Below are 18750 nucleotides of genomic sequence, written 5' to 3'. Positions count from 1 at the left end.
CAGTAGCTGCCACATGTTATGTGTGTGTGCGTGTGCGGGATATTACGAGGTCAGGTGTTGGCAACGTTCAACGCCTGTATGGCCCTGGGGTAGAAACTAGATTTAAGTCTGTTTGTCCGTGCAGCCATAGTCCTGACCGCTTCCCTGAGCGCAGCAGCACAAAGTGTTCGTTACCCGGGTGGGTTGGATCCCTGGAGATCTTGGTAGACTCTTTGAGGCAGCGGGTGTTGTACAGTTCCTAGAGAGGGGAGAGGGCAGCCGATGATCTTCTGGGCCGAGTTTACGACCCGCTGTAGTGCCTTCCTCTCTGCAGCTGTGCAACTGGAGAACCACGCGCAGATACAGTAGGTGATGCTGCTCTCCACTGAACAGCGGTAGAAGGTCACAAGCAACTCCTCCCTAAGGTGCTAGTTTCTGAGGACTCTCAGGAAATAGTTAATCTTAATGATGGCTGTGGTGTTGGTCTTCCAGGACAGGTCCTCCTGGATGTGCACCCCCAGGAAGCAGAAGGGCGCGACCCTCTCCACGCAGCCACCGTCGATGAGCAGGGGCTGGATTGCAGTTGGCCTGGGACAGGGACCGATTAAAGATCTTGGTGAGGACCCCGGTCAGCTGGTCAGCACAGTCCCTGCTGCTTTTCAGCCTTCAGCGTGCGTCTCACCTCGTGTTCTGTGAGGGGGAGGCTGCTGGGGGCTGGTGGGTATTGGGGTTGTGATGTGGCTTCCCCCCTCAGCCCCATCTCGAACCGTGCGTAGAAGGAGTTCCGCTCTTCCGCCAGCTGTGGGTTATCCCCGGCGGCGGAGAGCCTGTTGGCTCTGAAGTTGGTCATGTGCTGGACCCCCCTGCCACACCCGCCTCGAGTCGTTGCTCCGGAAGCAGTGTTCGATCTTGCCCTTGTACTCCGCCTTGGCCTCTTTGATGCCTCGGTCCAGGTTGTCCCTGGTGATGTTATAGGGGGCCTTGTCCTTTGACCTGAAGGCAGAGTCTCTCTCCCTGAGCAGCTGCAGCACCTTTCTGTTCATCCATGGCTTTGTGTCGGGGTAAACCCGGGCACGCTTGTCCACGGTGAACGAGTCTGCACAGTTCCTGACGTGTTGGAGGACCGTTGATGCGAACCGTTCCAGGTCCTCATGCTCGTATTCCTCCGATCTGGTGTCATGGAGACTGATCTGCAGTGACGTGGAGTCTGCTGGCCAGGTTTTGACTGTCCTAGTGGTGATGGGAGCAATTTTCCTGATGGGGGTGGACGCTGGAATCAGAAGGATGGACACATGGTCTGATTGGCCTAGGTGAGCCAGCGGTCTAGCTATGTAGGCTAGTGTAATAATAATACTTAGTGTACTAATGTAGGGGTGCACAAGTGTTTCCCATTTATTATCAGTATCTGTCATTTTTTGAAAAGTTGGGGTCAACTTGAGATGTTTGATTTGAATTGAAAAATAAGCTAATTTTCCTCATAAAGTTTCCCTAAACTTAAACTTACAATTTAAAGGGCCCCAAAAGTAATTTTGCATCGGCCCCAAAATGCTTGAAACACCCCTGCTCAACCTTTCTGTATATTTAGACACTATGTAATGTTGGGCCAAAATGTAGACTTGGGTTTGATTAAAATAAAGAACCTGAAGTCCAAAGTCCAACGGCTGTAACTATACCCTAGAGTTTACCAGCGATAGTAAAGATCAGCAGGCTGATATAGTTGACACAGGCTGTTTGTTATTTATTCTGTTATGAATTGAATAAAGTAAATATCTTTCAAGGTATGGTCATAAAATACAATCCAAACAGGTTAGGGCACAGACTAGAGCAGCAGACTGTAGCTACCCAGCCAACTGGAATGGTGACTTCGTACTACCAGTGCAGCCTGCTTCCTGCTTCAGTACCTGTGTCAGGCAGATGCCGCGTGACCCACGCGACACAGGGACCATTTTACTGGCATGACAGCAGGTTCCTCCTGCTAGACATTAAGCTCTTCTTTAAGGCTTCTTTAAGGAACATTACACAGAAGAGAGAACTCCTTGTCCAGTTAAGTATGGAATATTGTTATATATAGCTGATTGAGTTTGAAATTCTTTATTGTTTTTTAGCAATTCAAACTATTCCGAAGAATATGAATCTAAACATAGATCTTAGGCAATACAGGGCCTGCTGATATTATCTGGCACAAATTGAGGTTTCCCATTACTGACCTGTGACAATAATGTGTTATAATTGCCGTAGTCAATGTTGATGTTTACTATTGGAGCATGGACTGCATTCAGCATGGTCGTTTAAAACACACACACACACACACACACACACACACACACACACACACACACACACACACACACACACACACACACACACACACACACACACACACACACACACACACACACGTACCAACAGGAAGTCTGCTGTCGTCGCTCCCCCTATCCAATAGCATAATGTTTGTTTTGAATTTCTTTTATTCCCTTTGAAATCTTGCGATTACAGAAACAGCAATGAGGAACTACAAATCTCCCTTGTCATTTATCATCGGTGTATGCATTGGATTCCACTTCTTTCATAATAATGTGTACCAGCTGATAAGATCGCCCTCTTCCAACCCACGCTTCGACTGGCAAGCATACAAACCTGTTGTGCAGGTTAACCACACAGGTGAGGTTGTTAGGGCAAACACGCAAGCAGTTTCATGGTATGTCGTTAGCAGGCCATAGTTTCATGGTATGTCGTTAGCAGGCCATAGTTTCATGGTATGTCGTTAGCAGGCCATAGTTTCATGGTATGTTGTTAGCAGGCCATACTTTCATGGTATGTTGTTAGCGGGCCATAGTTTCTAGCAAGGACGCTAATGATATGTGTCCCCACCAATCTTAGGAAATCTTCCTTTCGGTGAAAGGAACCTCTATCCTCTGTGAAAGCAATATGACTAGGCTGCCATGATACTGGCCTGAATTCTTCTCCCCTGTCTCGTTCCCTCCCTAATTACCCTCCCTAATCATTTAAACAACTATGGGTGTTTCATTCAGCACAGCAACTTTTTTTATAAAAAATATACGTACATTCCGATAGATATATATAATGTATAACATCTCCTGGTGTAATACAATCGGAAAGAGGTTTACGAAAATAAGAGAAAAGAAGCGTCCAGTTTATCTATTACTCCCCTGCATTTCAATACCAATCATGGTTTCTCAATGGCTGTTGAATACAAAAACACGATGATGGAGAGAGGATGGTTGAGAAATACTTGTGTTGTGTGAGTACAATTGTGATCAATGCATAAGTATTAGTAGTATTTAGTATGAAGACCTAGCTGTACACTGTGGTGGTTGGTAAATAGTCTAATGATGTGCTCTAAGAGCCGACCCTAAACAAAGTCCTACAAAATGTTCCCTGCCCAAACTGAGGGCTACGCCCCTGCTGGACGAGTACGGGCATTCACCTGCCTTTTGGTTTCAGGCGGGCAGCAGAAGGCCCCGGACCCTGCCCAGCCCCGGATCCTGTGCTGGATCATGACGGGGCCCAAGTACCTGGAGGGACGCACCCGCCACGTGCGCGACACCTGGGCCAGGCACTGCGACACGGCGCTGTTCATGAGCTCCGAGGAGACGGACTTCCCCACGGTGGGCCTCAATGTCAGCGAGGGCCGGGACCAGCTCTACTGGAAGACCATCAGGGCCTTCCAGTACGTCCACCGGCACCACCTGGACAGCGCCGACTGGTTCCTCAAGGCCGACGACGACACCTTCGTGGTGGTGGAGAACCTGCGGCGCCTGCTGGCCCGGCAGGACACGGAGCAGCCGCTGTACCTCGGCCGCCGCTTCCACCCCTTCGTGAAGCAGGGCTACATGAGCGGCGGCGCGGGCTACGTGCTGAGCCGCGAGGCGCTGCGGCGCTACGTGGCGGCCTTCCAGAGCGGCCTGTGCACGCACGACAGTGACATCGAGGACATGGCCCTGGGCATGTGCATGGAGAAGGTCCAGGTGCGACCGGTGGACACCAGGGACAGACTCGGGAGGCACACCTTTCATCACATGACCCCTGAGGTGCTGGTGCCCCGAGGGGGACGCTCTAAGTCCAGGCCCTGGTATCTCCTCTATGAGCACTACAGGGTGGTAGAGGTAAGCAAATGGTGTGACTATATCTGTATATCTGGGGTCTTTCCTAAGCTCCGTGAAAGAGCCTTTCTTACAGATAGTCTTCCTGGATGACTGTTTTGTTTCGTTCAGTCTGATGTTTCGTACGTCTGAGCTGGTTTTGGAGACGGGGTCACTTCACTGTTACCCAACCGACCCATAAGCAGACATACAATTCTGCAAGTGACGTGGTTCTTTGTCGTTGATTTCTGAGAAATTGTTATTTTTCTGTGGCTCAGACGTCTCTATGGTACGACGGATTCTGTCAGCATATCCTTTTTAAGTCCCTTCCACAAGACCCTGATTGGCTTCCGGAAAATACCCACGATGCCTAGAGCATCACTCAAGCCCCCGCCCACAAAGTGGTCAGGGTTTAGACGTTGTTATTTCTAAGCGTTTTCTTTTATTGATACATTTGTATTTCTTTTTCTTGAGACCAATGTGTGTGCTGCCTTCCGCAGGGCCCGGGCTGCTGTTCGGATTTCGCGGTCACATTCCACTACGTGGATAGTGTTCACATGCACACGCTGCAGTACTTAACCCACCGCCTCCGGCCCTACGGCTACAAGCACCGGTACCAGCCGGACCCGCCGGAGGACGAGGCCGGGGCCCCTGGGCAGAGCAGCGGGGGCCATCCGCCCCACCCCAGGAACGCCACCTGAGGAGAAGGCTGTGTGGGTATGGCTGTGTGTGTATGGGTTGATAGCAGTGTGTGTGTGGGTGGCTGTGTGTGTGTGTGTGTGTGTGTGTGTTTTGTAAGCAGTGTGTGTGTGGGTGGCTGTGTGTGTCCGGTGTGTGTGTGTGTGTGTGTGTGTGTGTGTGTGTGTGTGTGTGTGTGTGTGTGTGTGTGTGTGTGTGTGTGTGTGGCGCGGGGGGTTGGCTGTGTGTGTGTCTGTGTGTGTGTCTGTGTCTGTTAGTGTGTGTGTTTGGCTGTTTGTGTGGATGTGGGTGGGTGGGTGTTGGATTTGTGTGCACAAGAGCAGTCTTTCATTTTAAGTTGTATTTAAATTTTAATGTAATCACAATGTGTCATTTTTAATACCATAAAATATTTACATTGCTAAGATACATTTATATATCTATGTATATATACTTTTAACTGTTATTAGAAAAGGTTATTGAAAAATATATTTTTCATTGATCATGATTCACATGGTTGTTGAGATACATTTATTTGGTATATACACTGACTTTACAAAACCTATGGATTTGACGATGTTAGATAATTAAGAACATTTTCCGATAAGCACCAAAGATTGTCCTTAACATATTCATGAAAACAGTTAAGGTTATTCACAGTATTATTAAAGTGTCCTAAATGAACCCACTGAAAATACACGAATGAATGAACAAATTAGTAAAAAATAAAACGTAAGAAGAAAGTGACAAGAAGTAAATAGCGCATTGTGGTATTTCCTTCTAAACGAATAATGAGTCTATCACTCAAGGCGCCGTGTTCTGTTTTTGCTCCACAATGTCCGTAAATGGAGCGGGATGATGTTCAAGCGCTCTGAGGTCCTGATCTCATGAGGTCCAACAGTGAGCCACAGACCCCCCCCCCCCCCACCACCACCACCACCTGCCCACCCCACCCTGATGTCTGTTACGTGTAGACGCAGGCGTCCCTGCAGTCCGCGTCGGCCTTAAAGTTGTTTTGGTTGCCCTGGCAACCTCCGTACCAGAACTGGGCGCAGGCGTTGGCCTCTGGGTCGTAGTACCACCTCACCAGGTACTCCCGGCACGGCCCCGGGTCCAAGGGCTGGTCACAGCCAGAATCTGGAGTGATGACAGAAGGGCAGAGACTTGATCTGGTTCCGGTGACACCCTCGGCATTAGAAATGTATCGGGAGGATTTCTGAAAAAATAAAGAAATCGCTTCTGCTTGTGTGTTGTGATAACCTTTATGAAATCATAAATCAAACCTGACGTTATAACTGATGAACTGTGACAAACACAGCCAGACTGGCTGCTGCTGGACTCAAGTCTGATAACCAGCGCACATTCTACAAACCCTTTTGAAAGGTCCCATATTGTACCACCAGGTGCGAGTGCGATCAGTCGTTACGAGCCGTTCTTCTGGCTGGTAGACTGATCTATCCAGCAGACATCCAGGTGGACACGCCCGCTTGTGATGCCAGGAGAGGCACATCATCAAAACGGCTTGTAACGGCTAATCACCCTCCCACTGGTTTAATATGTGCCCTTTAAGTGGTGTTGTCGTTTGGTGTCTCACCTGGCCCGTAGAGCACTGGCAGTGGTGTCGGCGTGCCAGGGGCCCGGGTCGTCTCCCTGACGTACAGCCAGTTGCCCTTAGTCTGCGGCCCCTCCACAGTGTGGGGCCCCTGCTCCCGGGGGGGCTCCTCGTAGAGCGCCGTGGCCTGGCTGGCGTCCACCAGGCCGTCCTCGTAGCTGTCGTCGTAGTCTGGGGTGGGCTCGGGGGCGGGGGTAGTCTCTGGCCCCCCCGGCAGGTCGATCTGGGAGAACCCACAGGGACAGGACTTAGGAGAACTCTTACGCTAAAGGGGCTGTAGTTAAGATATGAGGGATAAAAGTTCTTTGTAATTTGTTCTATATGGCACAGAGCACACGATCTGTGAGAATTTTTGTCCCAGTTTACTGCCCGCCTGCCTTTGTATGACACAGCAACACATTTAGACATCAGCTAATTTCTTAACAAACAGGGCATCTCTTCCCTGATAAGTTCTCGGAATCCATTTCATCTGTAAATCACAGGTGCGTGACTGCACAGTTCTTCTACTTGCAGAGAAATAGGGGGGAGGGAAGGATATATTTTGGGTCGCTTATTCTGGAATTGGTTCAGCTCTTTTCACATGAATATGTGGTCTCTTACTTGTGTGACGACCTCTGGTAAATGGACTACGTGACCCCGGTCTAGCGTCTCGGGTAGGTCGTTCTCCCCGGGCGTGGAGGGGCTGAAGGAGTTGGGGACGAACAGGGAGCCGTCATCGTGCTCACATATACGACTCAGTAGCTTGCTCTCCAGATCTTTAACAAAAACAAACAAAACCACAACACGGCAACAGAATCAACGTCGTATCACACAGTCTCACTCTCAGATCTTTAGGTTAACATCTAAGGTCTGATGGCAGATGTGAACGGGGTGTTTGATGTACTTTTGCTTCATTTTAGTTGCTTTGTTGGAGCGGGTTTGTCTGGATCACAAACCACCTGAGCGGTGTTACCACTAAAGGTATGTGACTGATCAGCGTACTGCCAATACAATTAATTGTCTTATTATTCGAAAAACAAGGCTGCAGCTTGAATCCGTATTTTCATGAACCAAAACTAAATAAGCTGCAGCTTATTTTTCTTCTGGAGCAGCTCATAGGGCGATTTTGCAAAACACAAAGATTAAAAAAAAAGTGATAAACATGAAGTCCCTCCTGCCATCACTACATGACGCCCACACGCTCATCTACGCTAGAACGAGAGCATGGGCCGTGGACAGGCTCCTGAGACACCGAGAGGCCCCCCACACGCTGGCTTACCGGGGAGGGTCCTGAAGTCGTCGATGAGGTATACGTGCTCGTCGTCGGGGTCCGAGGCCATGGTCTTCACCTCCTCCTGGAACTCAAGGTAGTCGGGGTCGTTGCGGTTCAGCACGCCGATCACAAACACCTCCACGCCCGCCGCCCGCACCTCCGCCGCCGCCTCCGCCGGCTGCACGGCGTCGCGGCGGTCGGCCTGGCCGTCCGTCAGCACCACCGCCACCTTGCGTACGCCGGGCCGCGCCGCCCGGAACAGCTGCCCGGCGCGGCGCATGGCGCTGCCCGTGAAGGTGCCCTCGCCCAGGTAGGGCATGCCCCGCACGGCGGCCTTGACGTCGGCCTGGCTGGAGTGCTGCGTGAGGCTGGCCACCACCATGGCCACGTGGCTGAAGAGCACCACGCCCACGCGGCTGGCCTCGCGGCTCACCGACACGCGGTCCACCAGCACGTTCACAAAGTCCTTCACCGCCTCGAAGTGGTCGGGCCCCACGCTCTCGGAGCTGTCGATCACAAACACCAGCTCCAGGGGGCTCTCGCGGCATTTCAGCCCGCAGCCTGCAGGACAAACCGAGGAGGGGGGGGGGGGGGGTTAGCAAGGTCCACTCTGGAGGTTCAGTACATCCCTGTGCCATTTAATGACTGAAGAGCGCACTAAGGTCTCCTGCCTCGAAGGTCCATCATAGTGCCGGGGAAAACAGGCTCCTTCTGTGTTTTGAGTATTGTCAATGTATACAATTATAGATTAAATATATATTGATGTATATACATCTATACATCTTTAATATTTTTATAACAGGTAAAAGTTGTCTTATATCCTAACTCAATATGAAAACAACATTGGCTTGAAGTAAAAGGTTGCATGTGAAATCTAAACAAATATATTTCAACATGAATTAAACTGATAGCAGTGTAACGTGTACTTAAAGTGATCATGAACCCCCTAAAGACTCAAGAGAGGAGTAAAGCTAGAGGTATACGACTATGATGAGGAAACAAGACACTCACCACATATTTCACGGATTATTCTGATGACCTCTTCTCTCTGCGTGTGTGGAAGGAACCAGAACGGGATGAGATGCAACGTAGACACATGCTGACATAGGGCCGATAGAAAGGGAATCCCACCCGGATATACTCACATTCAACCCGCGCAGCCCCTTCTCCCCAGGTTTCCCCTGCAAGACCAAGGAGAGATCAGACAGCACGTTCCAAGCAATGTAATGGCAATATCCTCTACAGTCTACATACTACTTATAAATAGGGGCATCAATATGTTCAGGTGCGTGGCTCTGAATCTGTGCATCGTGTGCCCTATTCAACGGTCCATCTCCACCATGTAATACTGTCAATGTGAATGGGTCTGCAGTATGTCATTCAGCTGTGGTCCCGTGTTACCGTGGGTCCAGGGGTCCCGGGCTCTCCGAATCCCCCCAGGTCTCCTTTGCGGCCCCGTTCCCCCGGGGAGCCTCTGCCGCCCTGGGTCGGGTTCAACAACACTGTCACACAACCGCCCAGTGCACCTTATTCATGACGAGCGAGGCAGATGCTGTTGTACCTTTTCTCCTGGGACACCGTGGCCGGGGGGCCCTCGGGGGCCCGTGATCCCCTGGAACCCCTGCTCTCCCTAGGGACCACCAAACGACCACAGGTAAGGGTTTGGTCAGGAGGCCGTGGCCACAGGGGTAGGGGAGGTAGGGGACGCCACTGTGGACCAATGTGTGTGTTGGCATCCAAATCACCAACCATCATCCCCCCACCATCATCATCATCATCATCATCATCATCATCATCATCATCATCATCATCACCGCCACTATCACCACCACCAACACCAACACCATTATGATTATCACCATCATCATCATCATCATCATCATCACTATCCCAACAATCATTATCATCATCGCCATCACTACCATCATCATCATCACCAACAATTATCATCATCACTTTCAATTCCACCATTATCATCAATTTAACCACTTCAATGATCATCCTCAATATCACCACTGCCATCATCGTCATCACTGTCACCACCACTATTATCATCATCATCCACATCACCACTACCACTACCACCATCATCCTCATCATCATCATCATGACTTTAACCATGATCATTATCATCAACATCATCATTACCAACATTATCATCATTATCATCACTATACCACCACCATTATCATACTCACCACAGCTACGATCATAATTTAAACACTTTCATCATCATCATCATCACCATTATCATTGTCATCATCATCGTCATAATTATCCTGATTACTGTTTGTGATCATTTGTGTGAATACCTTTGGGCCCTGAATGCCTTCTCCTGGGAGCCCTGGCTCGCCTGTGGGTCCGACCGTCCCTGCAGAGCCCTGAACGCCACGACGTATGAGGTTTATCACATGTCTAGTGCATGAGGTTTATCACATGTCTAGTGCATAAGGTTTATCACATGTCTAGTTCATGAGGTTTATCACATGTCTAGTTCATGAGGTTTATCACATGTCTAGTTCATGAGGTTTATCACATGTCTAGTTCATGAGGTTTATCACATGTCTAGTTCATGAGGTTTATCACATGTCTAGTGCATGAGGTTTATCACATGTTTAGTGCATGAGGCTTATCACATCTCTAGTGCATGAGGTTTATCACATCTCTAGTGCATGAGGTTTATCACATCTCTAGTGCATGAGGTTTATCACATGTCTAGTGCATGAGGTTTATCACATCTCTAGTGCATGAGGTTTATCACATCTCTAGTGCATGAGGTTTATCACATCTCTAGTGCATGAGGTTTATCACATGTCTAGTGCATGAGGTTTATCACATCTCTAGTGCATGAGGTTTATCACATCTCTAGTGCATGAGGTTTATCACATGTCTATGAGTATATTACTCATGGCAAGCAGAACTGGCTCATCAGAAGACTCTCACAAATGCACGCACACACACACACACACACACACACACACACACACACACACACACACACACACACACACACACACACACACACACACACACACAAACAGCCACACACAGAGACACACACGCATACACAAGCGCACAAACACATAACACACACACACACACACACACACACACCGACACACACACACACACACACACACACACACACACACACACACACACACACACACACACACACACACACACACACACACAAACAGCCACACACACACAGAGACACACACGCATACACATGCGCACAAACACATAACACACACACACACACACACACACACACACACACACACACACACACACACACACACACACACACACACACACACACACACACCTTCTGCCCCACAAGGCCGACTCCAGGGGGTCCTGAAGGGCCTGGGACCCCTGCTGGTCCTCGGTTACCCTGAAACAGGAGAGGAAAAAAAACACTTAATGAGGGGGAAGAAGAGCCATACAAGAAAACACAGAAAGCTACGCACACACACACACACACACACACACACACACACACACACACACACACACACACACACACACACACACACATCATACAAATATTACACACACCCACATCTAATAGAAACACATATTACACCCCCCCCACACACACACAGACACACGCATACCTCAGACAAACACATCTTACACGCACACACGCTGATTGTATTCATGGAGAGTCTTATGTAAAAAGTCACCTTGGTCCCTGGCAACCCTTTGCCTTCAGGTCCTACATCTCCTTGTTGCCCTGGTAACCCTGGCAGCCCCTAACAAGCCAGTGATTGAGGTCAGGTGTTTGGACGGTTCAGACGTGGTCTCTGTTCCTTGTTGTAAGTGTTTATGTGTGTTTATCATAAATGTGGATTGAGTGCCACAGCGATGGCTGCATGTACCTGGGGTCCGGGTTGACCTTCCCCCGCCACTCCTGTGGGGCCGACGGGCCCCCGGGGTCCCCTCTCGCCCTGCAGGACAACACACAGGACAACATCCCTGTAGCGCTGCAGGGAGACGGCCACGGGACGACTCGGGCACACATGATGGGTTCACAAACTATATCGGGGTACATGCTTTGGGAAGTTACCTTGGGCCCTGTGATGCCCACTCCGGCCTCTCCCACCGGTCCACTGGGGCCCACCGGTCCCGACTCCCCCTGTGGAGAGATCACCAATCACCTCTCTATAGACACATCAACATCCCCCTGTGGAGAGATCATCAATCACCTCTCTATAGACACATCAACATCCCCCTGAGTAAAGGTCACCAATCACCTTTCTATAGACACATCAAACACTTTTAAACACTGCCCTGTAAGGTGACCTTGAGTGCTATGTAAGGCACCCTCAAATAAAATTAATTATTATAATTATAATTATCAACATCCCACCCCGTGTGCGGATTTAAGGAATTCAATACAAAATACCTAAAAACAAAAACCATACATATGGTTTAATGGGTCCTGTCTTGGAATGAGTTGTTTCAGTTTGAATACAAAAAATAAATATGATATATTTTTGTAATCAGTTTCAATTTGAATATAAAATATATATCTGATTAAGACTACTCCCACCTGCTTATTACTGAGTGAACTGGTCAATCCCTGGTTCATCAATGGTAAAATGCTATCATCATGCTGAACGGACACAGCATCCTGAAGCTGTGAGTGACCTTTGACCCTGTGTGTGTTGAGCCGGATCCTCTTAAGGATTGTGCCATTACCTTCGGTCCAGGCAGGCCGCGGCCCGGAGGACCAGAGACTCCCGTCATGCCCAAGCTGCCTGGCTCTCCCTACACACACACACACACACACACACACACACACACACACACACACACACACACACACACACACACACACACACACACACACACACACACACACACACAGACACACACACACACACACACACACACACACACACACGTACACAGACACACACACAAACATACAAGCATGTTCATGCACAAACGCACAGACACACTCACGCATACACGTACACATGCACACACACACACACACACACACACACACACACACACACACACACACACACACACACACACACACACACACACACACACACACACACACACACACACAAACGCAAGGGATAGAACAATTTGTCAACTGCAATTGTAATATATTTGATATTCTTATTCCACATCATGGTTGATTTGAGAGAGCTCCAGCAGGTATATATAATGCTTCACTATGGGGTGTGGCTCTGCAAACTGCAAGCCCTCCACCCTGTGAGCATCTTAAGGGTGACTCGAGGACGAGGAGGCCCCATCGTGGATGTACTGGATGGCTTCTGATCCTTTATGTCCGGGAAGGTGACGAGGGACAGCGAGGAGGGCGCTACAGAACGCAGGTCCGTATGTTGGAATCAAACCCGGGTCGCTACAGGGCCTACCGTACCTAATAGGGTTACAGCAGCCGCTGTGTGTGTGTGTGTGTGTGTGTGTGTGTGTGTGTGTGTGTGTGTGTGTGTGTTAAACATACCTTAGCCCCTGCGGGCCCCACCGGCCCCGTGCCCCCTGGGAGCCCCCGTATCCCGCGGTCCCCTCTGTCCCCCTGCAGACGAAAACCAACAAGCAGCATCAGTGTGTGTGTGAGGGTCTACCTGGAGGTCAGTCTCTGTGTGTGAGGGTCTACCTGGAGGTCAGTCTCTGTGTGTGAGGGTCTACCTGGAGGTCAGTCTCTGTGTGTGAGGGTCTGTCTGGAGGTCAGTCTCTGTGTGTGAGGGTCTGGAGGTCAGTCTCTGGTTGTTGGGGTCCGTCTGGAGTCAGTCTCTGTGTGTGAGGGTCTGTCTGGAGGTCAGTCTCTGTGTGTGAGGGTCTACCTGGAGGTCAGTCTCTGTGTGTGAGGGTCTACCTGGAGGTCAGTCTCTGTGTGTGAGGGTCTGTCTGGAGGTCAGTCTCTGTGTGTGAGGGTCTGTCTGGAGGTCAGTCTCTGTGTGTGAGGGTCTGTCTGGAGGTCAGTCTCTGTGTGTGGGGGTCTGTCTGGAGGTCAGTCTCTGTGTGTGAGGGTCTGTCTGGAGGTCAGTCTCTGTGTGTGGGGGTCTGTCTGGAGGTCAGTCTCTGTGTGTGGGGGTCTGTCTGGAGGTCAGTCTCTGTGTGTGGGGGTTTATCTGGAGGTCAGTCTCTGTGTGTGAGGGTCTGACTGGAGGTCAGTCTCTGTGTGTGAGGGTCTGTCTGGAGGTCACTCTGCGTGTGTGTGGGTCTGTCTGGAGGTCAGTCTCTGTGTGTGGGGGTCTGTCTGGAGGTCAGTCTCTGTGTGTGAGGGTCTGTCTGGAGGTCAGTCTCTGTGTGTGAGGGTCTGTCTGGAGGTCAGTCTCTGTGTGTGAGGGTCTGTCTGGAGGTCAGTCTCTGTGTGTGAGGGTCTGCCTGGAGGTCAGTCTCTGTGTGTGAGGGTCTGGAGGTCAGTCTCTGTGTGTGTGGGTCTGTCTGGAGGTCAGTCTCTGTGTGTGAGGGTCTGTCTGGAGGTCAGTCTCTGTGTGTGGGGGCCTGCCTGGAGGTCAGTCTCTGTGTGTGAGGGTCTGTCTGGAGGTCAGTCTCTGTGTGTGGGGGTCTGTCTGGAGGTCAGTCTCTGTGTGTGGGGGTCTGTCTGGAGGTCAGTCTCTGGTTGTTGGGGTCTGTCTGGAGGTCAGTCTCTGGTTGTTGGGGTCTGTCTGGAGGTCAGTCTCTGGTTGTTGGGGTCTGTCTGGAGGTCAGTCTCTGGTTGTTGGGGTCTGTCTGGAGGTCAGTCTCTGGTTGTGGGGGTCTGTCTGGAGGTCAGTCTCTGTGTGTGAGGGTCCGTCTGGAGGTTAGTCTCTGTGTGTGGGGGTCCGTCTGGAGGTCAGTCTCTGTGTGTGAGGGCCTGTCTGGAGTGTATCAGGGTTTGTGTTGTCATGCATCCTTTCTGTTAAGCACTCTGTAACTTTTTGTTTGAATTGTGCTGTTTAAATAAAGCCATACTTCCTTATTTGCTCTCTCGCTGTGCTAATCCCTGATTCAACATAAGCTCTCACCTTCTCTCCTGGGATTCCTTTGCCGGCTGCACCTTCTGTTCCGCGTTGACCCGGAAAACCGCTCTCACCCTGCGTTCAGTCAACAAAGGGAAAGTGTTGAGTGTACCATAAAACCTCCACGGAGCGCTCAATGGAAACCGATAATCCCTTGACTTCTAGAGTGGTCCTTCACGGCTAAGAGCCAAGTCAAAGCAAACTAATAATACAACACATATTCCTCTGAAGGGCCAGTCTGTATTGAATGAAGGATGCACCCCTAAACAGAATGTGACACAATTAGTTGAATTTAAATCATAATAGTTATATATATAGTTATAGTTATTACATCATTATTATATTTGCTTTAGCGCAGGCGTTATTATTATTGTATTTTGATGGATACTTGCTAAAATATACTACGCTGTACTGTACACCAACATGCTGCTCGGAGGAAAGTGGGAGGGAGCTCAATTCAGTTTTGGAGGATTTAATTGTGCATTTCTGTCCTCTGGTGGATGAATCCTGTATTACAAGAGAGCGCAGTGTGCGCACAGAAGGACTATTTATTTATTTTTGGGATTTTGGTCGTGTTTAATTCAGAGCAAGAATATTTATAAATTATTCTTGCTCTGAATTAAATATATACATGCACAAACATTGTAATTAATTATTTTAGAATTGTTTAACGGTATTCCACAGCTCTTCCCCCCCCCGCGGCGAGGCTCCCCCCGTTCCCCCTCAGGCCCCCTCTCGGTAGCTGCGGGGTCCGGAGGACGTACCTTGGGCCCGGCGGCGCCGTCCTCCCCGGGAATCCCCGGTAACCCGGCGGTACCTTCTGGCCCTGGCTCGCCCTGATTGGTCAGACAAACAAACACTTCAATCAAAACCAATCGCCCTGTTTAAGTCGGTCCCCGAAATCAAATGGAAACGGCCCTTGTGTCCGGCTCCCGACTGACGCTAGATTTATTGGCTTAACACGTGTTTCTTTAAAATACATATTCCGTTCAATTGAGGCCTTCAGTGTGAACGTATGTGAGAGAGTCTGACCTTTGACCCTGGCTCCCCGGTGCCTCTCTCTCCCTGGGGTCCATGTTCCCCTGGGAACCCCTGGTCTCCCTAGCAGGAGGAAGAACCAACATCAACCGCGCCCAATCCATAATAATCCACCTTGTGTTACATGGTTAAAATGTGGTTTTAATCTGCTGGGATGCTGCATGCTACGTGCTACAGGCTGTGGGAGTAAAGGCTGCACCCACCTTGGGCCCCACAGCACCGTGCCCTGAGGGCCCCCTGGGGCCAGACGGGCCCACCGGCCCCTGGTCTCCCTGAGAGAGGGGAGAGGGGAGAGGGGACTTGAGGAATATTACATACAGGAGAGAGAGAGAGAGAGAGAGAGAGAGAGAGAGAGGGAGAGAGAGAGAGAGAAAGGGAAAGACAGAGAGAGAAGAGAGAGGAATACTAAACTTACAAATAAAACAAATGACAACGCATTGGATTGACATGGCTCTCACCTTCTCTCCCTGGATCCCGACTCCCGGGAATCCCAGCAGCCCGGGGAGGCCTGGCTCACCTGCACTGCCCTGAGGAGAACCAGAACACACAGTCAGAGCCCCTGCTGCACCGCCTGTCTGTCTGTCTGTCTGTCTGTCTGTCTGTCTGTCTGTCTGTCTGTCTGTCTGTCTGTCTGTCTGTCTGTCTGTCTGTCTGCCTGCCTGCCTGCCTGCCTGCCTGTCTGTCTGTCTGTCTGTCTGTCTGTCTGTCTGTCTGCCTGCCTGCCTGCCTGTCTGTCTGCCTGCCTGTCTGTCTGTCTGTCTGTCTGTCTGTCTGTCTGTCTGTCTGTCTGTCTGTCTGTCTGTCTGTCTGTCTGTCTGTCTGTCTGTCCCTATCACCTCAGCCCAGGGGCTCACCGTACCTTGTCTCCTCTCAGCCCCACCCCCGGAGGTCCTCGATTGCCCTTGGGACCCTCATAGCCTCTGTCCCCCTGTGAACATGTAGAGACCACATACAGATTGTCAAAGTAGATGGACTCATGGTATATATGTGTACATATATATATATACATGCAGGGTCATAGTAAAACTACAATACAACTATTATTACGATAAACAAAACATCTTATTTTGGCCCTAGAGGCTTTCACCCCGACATCGCCTGGAACCTCACAGGTCATTTGTATTTCCAAAGGGTGTGCTGAATGGGTGCCGACCTAAACGCGTCTGGACACCATCGGAGAGACCACCAACCAATCAGAGCAAGGGAACGGCTGGTGTGGTGCCGGGCGCCGCCCTGGTAAATCAACTCGCGGTCGTAGTACAGCCAGCCCATGGGTCCTATCAACGGGAGCCTCAGAGCAGTGGTGGAGAGAAAGGCACGGGCCCGAGTGTGTTTAAGGCCGACGCCAGAGCAGACCCATCAGGCCGTTCCGCATCAGCAGCGTATCACACCCGCCCGGGCTAGATAAACGGTTGTGTTTGGCCCGACCCGGGCCAGGTCTGCTGGGGAACTGTCAGACCGGGAGGGGCGCCAGACCACATCAGCCACAGCAAATTAAACATGAGCCTGCATACCTGTCTGGCTCCCAGGCTGTGGTTCCCCTCAGCCAATGGGGGCAGGAGGGCACTGTAGCCCCTCCCCTGTGCACATGCTTTATACCGACACAGCTCTTTGGTTTGGGCCACATAATATCTACATGGTACCCCCCGTCTTAGGGGCGGGACGTAGACCACGGTGCTGACCCCCTGGGGTCACTGAAGATCCCAGGGCCCTCACCGCATGAGGAGAGGGCCTCACCGCATGAGGAGAGGGCCCTCACTGCATGAGGAGAGGGCCCTCACTGCATGAGGAGAGGCCCACACTGCACGAGGAGAGGGCCCTCACTGCACGAGGAGAGGCCCTCACTGCATGAGGAGAGGCCCTCACTGCATGAGGAGAGGCCCTCACTGCATGAGGAGAGGCCCTCACTGCATGAGGAGGGGCCCTCACTGCATGAGGAGGGGCCCTCACTGCATGAGGAGAGGGCCCTCACTGCATGAGGAGAGGCCCTCACTGCATGAGGAGAGGGCCTCACTGCATGAGGAGAGGGCCCTCACTGCATGAGGAGAGGCCCTCACTGCATGAAGAGGGGCCCTCACTGCATGAGGAGGGGCCCTCACTGCATGAGGAGAGGGCCCTCACCTCATGAGGAGAGGCCCTCACTGCATGAGGAGGGGCCCTCACTGCATGAGGAGAGGGCCTCACTGCATGAGGAGAGGGCCCTCACTGCATGAGGAGGGGGCCCTCACTGCATGAGATGGTTGTGTCCCGGGTACCGGTGCGTCAGGATACCCAGAATGGTCCCCTGGTGGGATGTGCACACAGCTACTCTTTTGAACAATGTAACAACATGTAACATAAGGGGATGTACCTTCGACCCTGGGAGCCCCTCCCCCGGGGGGCCATGGGCCCCGTGGAGGCCCTGCGGTCCGGGCGGTCCCTGGAGGACACAGAGCAGGATTCATTATTATTGTGTTAGATGTCCTTGGAGACGGTTTTTATTTGTTCTGCATGCTTCTGCTGTGAAGGGATGCTAATGACTCACATTCACCCATCCATAAAAAACCAAAGCCATTCACACATTCATACACACATTCATTCACACACTCATACACACATTTATAAACACATTCAAGCTTTGTTTCTTTGTTGTGAGGACTACTCAGTGTAAATGCGCGTTTGCGTGCATGCCTGTGTGTATGCGTGTGTGCGCGCGTGCAAGTTTGTGACAGTGTGAGTGTGTATATAGACCAGACGAGGGAGAGCAGACTCACCGGGGGGCCGGGTTCCCCCTGACCCAAGGGCCCGCTGGGGCCCGCTCGCCCCTGGTTCCCCTTGTCTCCCTGCAGGGGGAGCGGAGGTTAGGCCGGGGTCTGGACCCCATCAGTCCGCAGAGACACTCAACATGTGATCACTTGAACACGTCCTCAGAGGAGCCAGAGAGCAGTTTCCATGAGGGTCATTACACCTTTCCCATAGGGGGCGCTATAAACCAGATTCCCATAGGGGGCGCTATAACTCAGATTCCCATAGGGGGCGCTATACACCAGATTCCCATAGGGGGCGCTATAACTCAGAGTCCCATAGGGGGCGCTATAACTCAGATTCCCATAG

At 50.9% G+C, this 18750-nt stretch overlaps 2 protein-coding genes across 5 annotated transcripts in view; one reads left to right on the top strand and one right to left on the bottom strand.

Annotated features, from left to right (window-relative positions):
* The first annotated feature begins 1864 nt into the window (after positions 1-1864).
* On the top strand, positions 1865-6002 carry c1galt1a (core 1 synthase, glycoprotein-N-acetylgalactosamine 3-beta-galactosyltransferase 1a). Of its 4 annotated transcripts, none has more exons than XM_060043261.1 (4): positions 1865-2022; positions 2476-2640; positions 3445-4106; positions 4583-6002. In XM_060043261.1, exons 2-4 carry the CDS (start codon positions 2484-2486, stop codon positions 4781-4783), a joined length of 1020 nt encoding a protein of 339 aa, XP_059899244.1. In that variant the 5' UTR covers positions 1865-2022; positions 2476-2483; the 3' UTR covers positions 4784-6002. The 4 variants fall into 4 exon arrangements, with proteins under 4 accessions (XP_059899244.1, XP_059899246.1, XP_059899247.1 ...); XM_060043263.1 differs by having other exon boundaries at positions 1865-2027; XM_060043264.1 differs by lacking the exon at positions 2476-2640.
* The window catches only part of col28a1a (collagen, type XXVIII, alpha 1a), a 22844-nt gene continuing 9370 nt past the window's right edge, over positions 5277-18750 (bottom strand). The window contains exons 14-36 of the mRNA XM_060043267.1: positions 18411-18479; positions 18008-18076; positions 16517-16585; positions 16116-16184; positions 15861-15929; positions 15652-15720; positions 15384-15455; positions 14626-14694; positions 13119-13190; positions 12335-12403; positions 11700-11768; positions 11512-11580; positions 11317-11385; positions 10956-11024; positions 9937-10005; positions 9186-9254; positions 9026-9106; positions 8770-8805; positions 8636-8672; positions 7631-8185; positions 6973-7127; positions 6355-6595; positions 5277-5897 (exon numbers count right to left, since the gene is read on the bottom strand). Coding sequence (XP_059899250.1) covers positions 5725-5897; positions 6355-6595; positions 6973-7127; positions 7631-8185; positions 8636-8672; positions 8770-8805; positions 9026-9106; positions 9186-9254; positions 9937-10005; positions 10956-11024; positions 11317-11385; positions 11512-11580; positions 11700-11768; positions 12335-12403; positions 13119-13190; positions 14626-14694; positions 15384-15455; positions 15652-15720; positions 15861-15929; positions 16116-16184; positions 16517-16585; positions 18008-18076; positions 18411-18479 — 2388 coding nt within the window. The 3' untranslated portion in view covers positions 5277-5724. The remainder of the gene's footprint in view (positions 5898-6354; positions 6596-6972; positions 7128-7630; positions 8186-8635; positions 8673-8769; positions 8806-9025; positions 9107-9185; positions 9255-9936; positions 10006-10955; positions 11025-11316; positions 11386-11511; positions 11581-11699; positions 11769-12334; positions 12404-13118; positions 13191-14625; positions 14695-15383; positions 15456-15651; positions 15721-15860; positions 15930-16115; positions 16185-16516; positions 16586-18007; positions 18077-18410; positions 18480-18750) is intronic.

Source organism: Gadus macrocephalus, chromosome 22 (genome assembly GCF_031168955.1).
Source record: "Gadus macrocephalus chromosome 22, ASM3116895v1".
Taxonomy (NCBI): Eukaryota; Metazoa; Chordata; class Actinopteri; order Gadiformes; family Gadidae; genus Gadus; species Gadus macrocephalus.
This window is presented reverse-complemented; position numbering and strand designations above follow the sequence as displayed.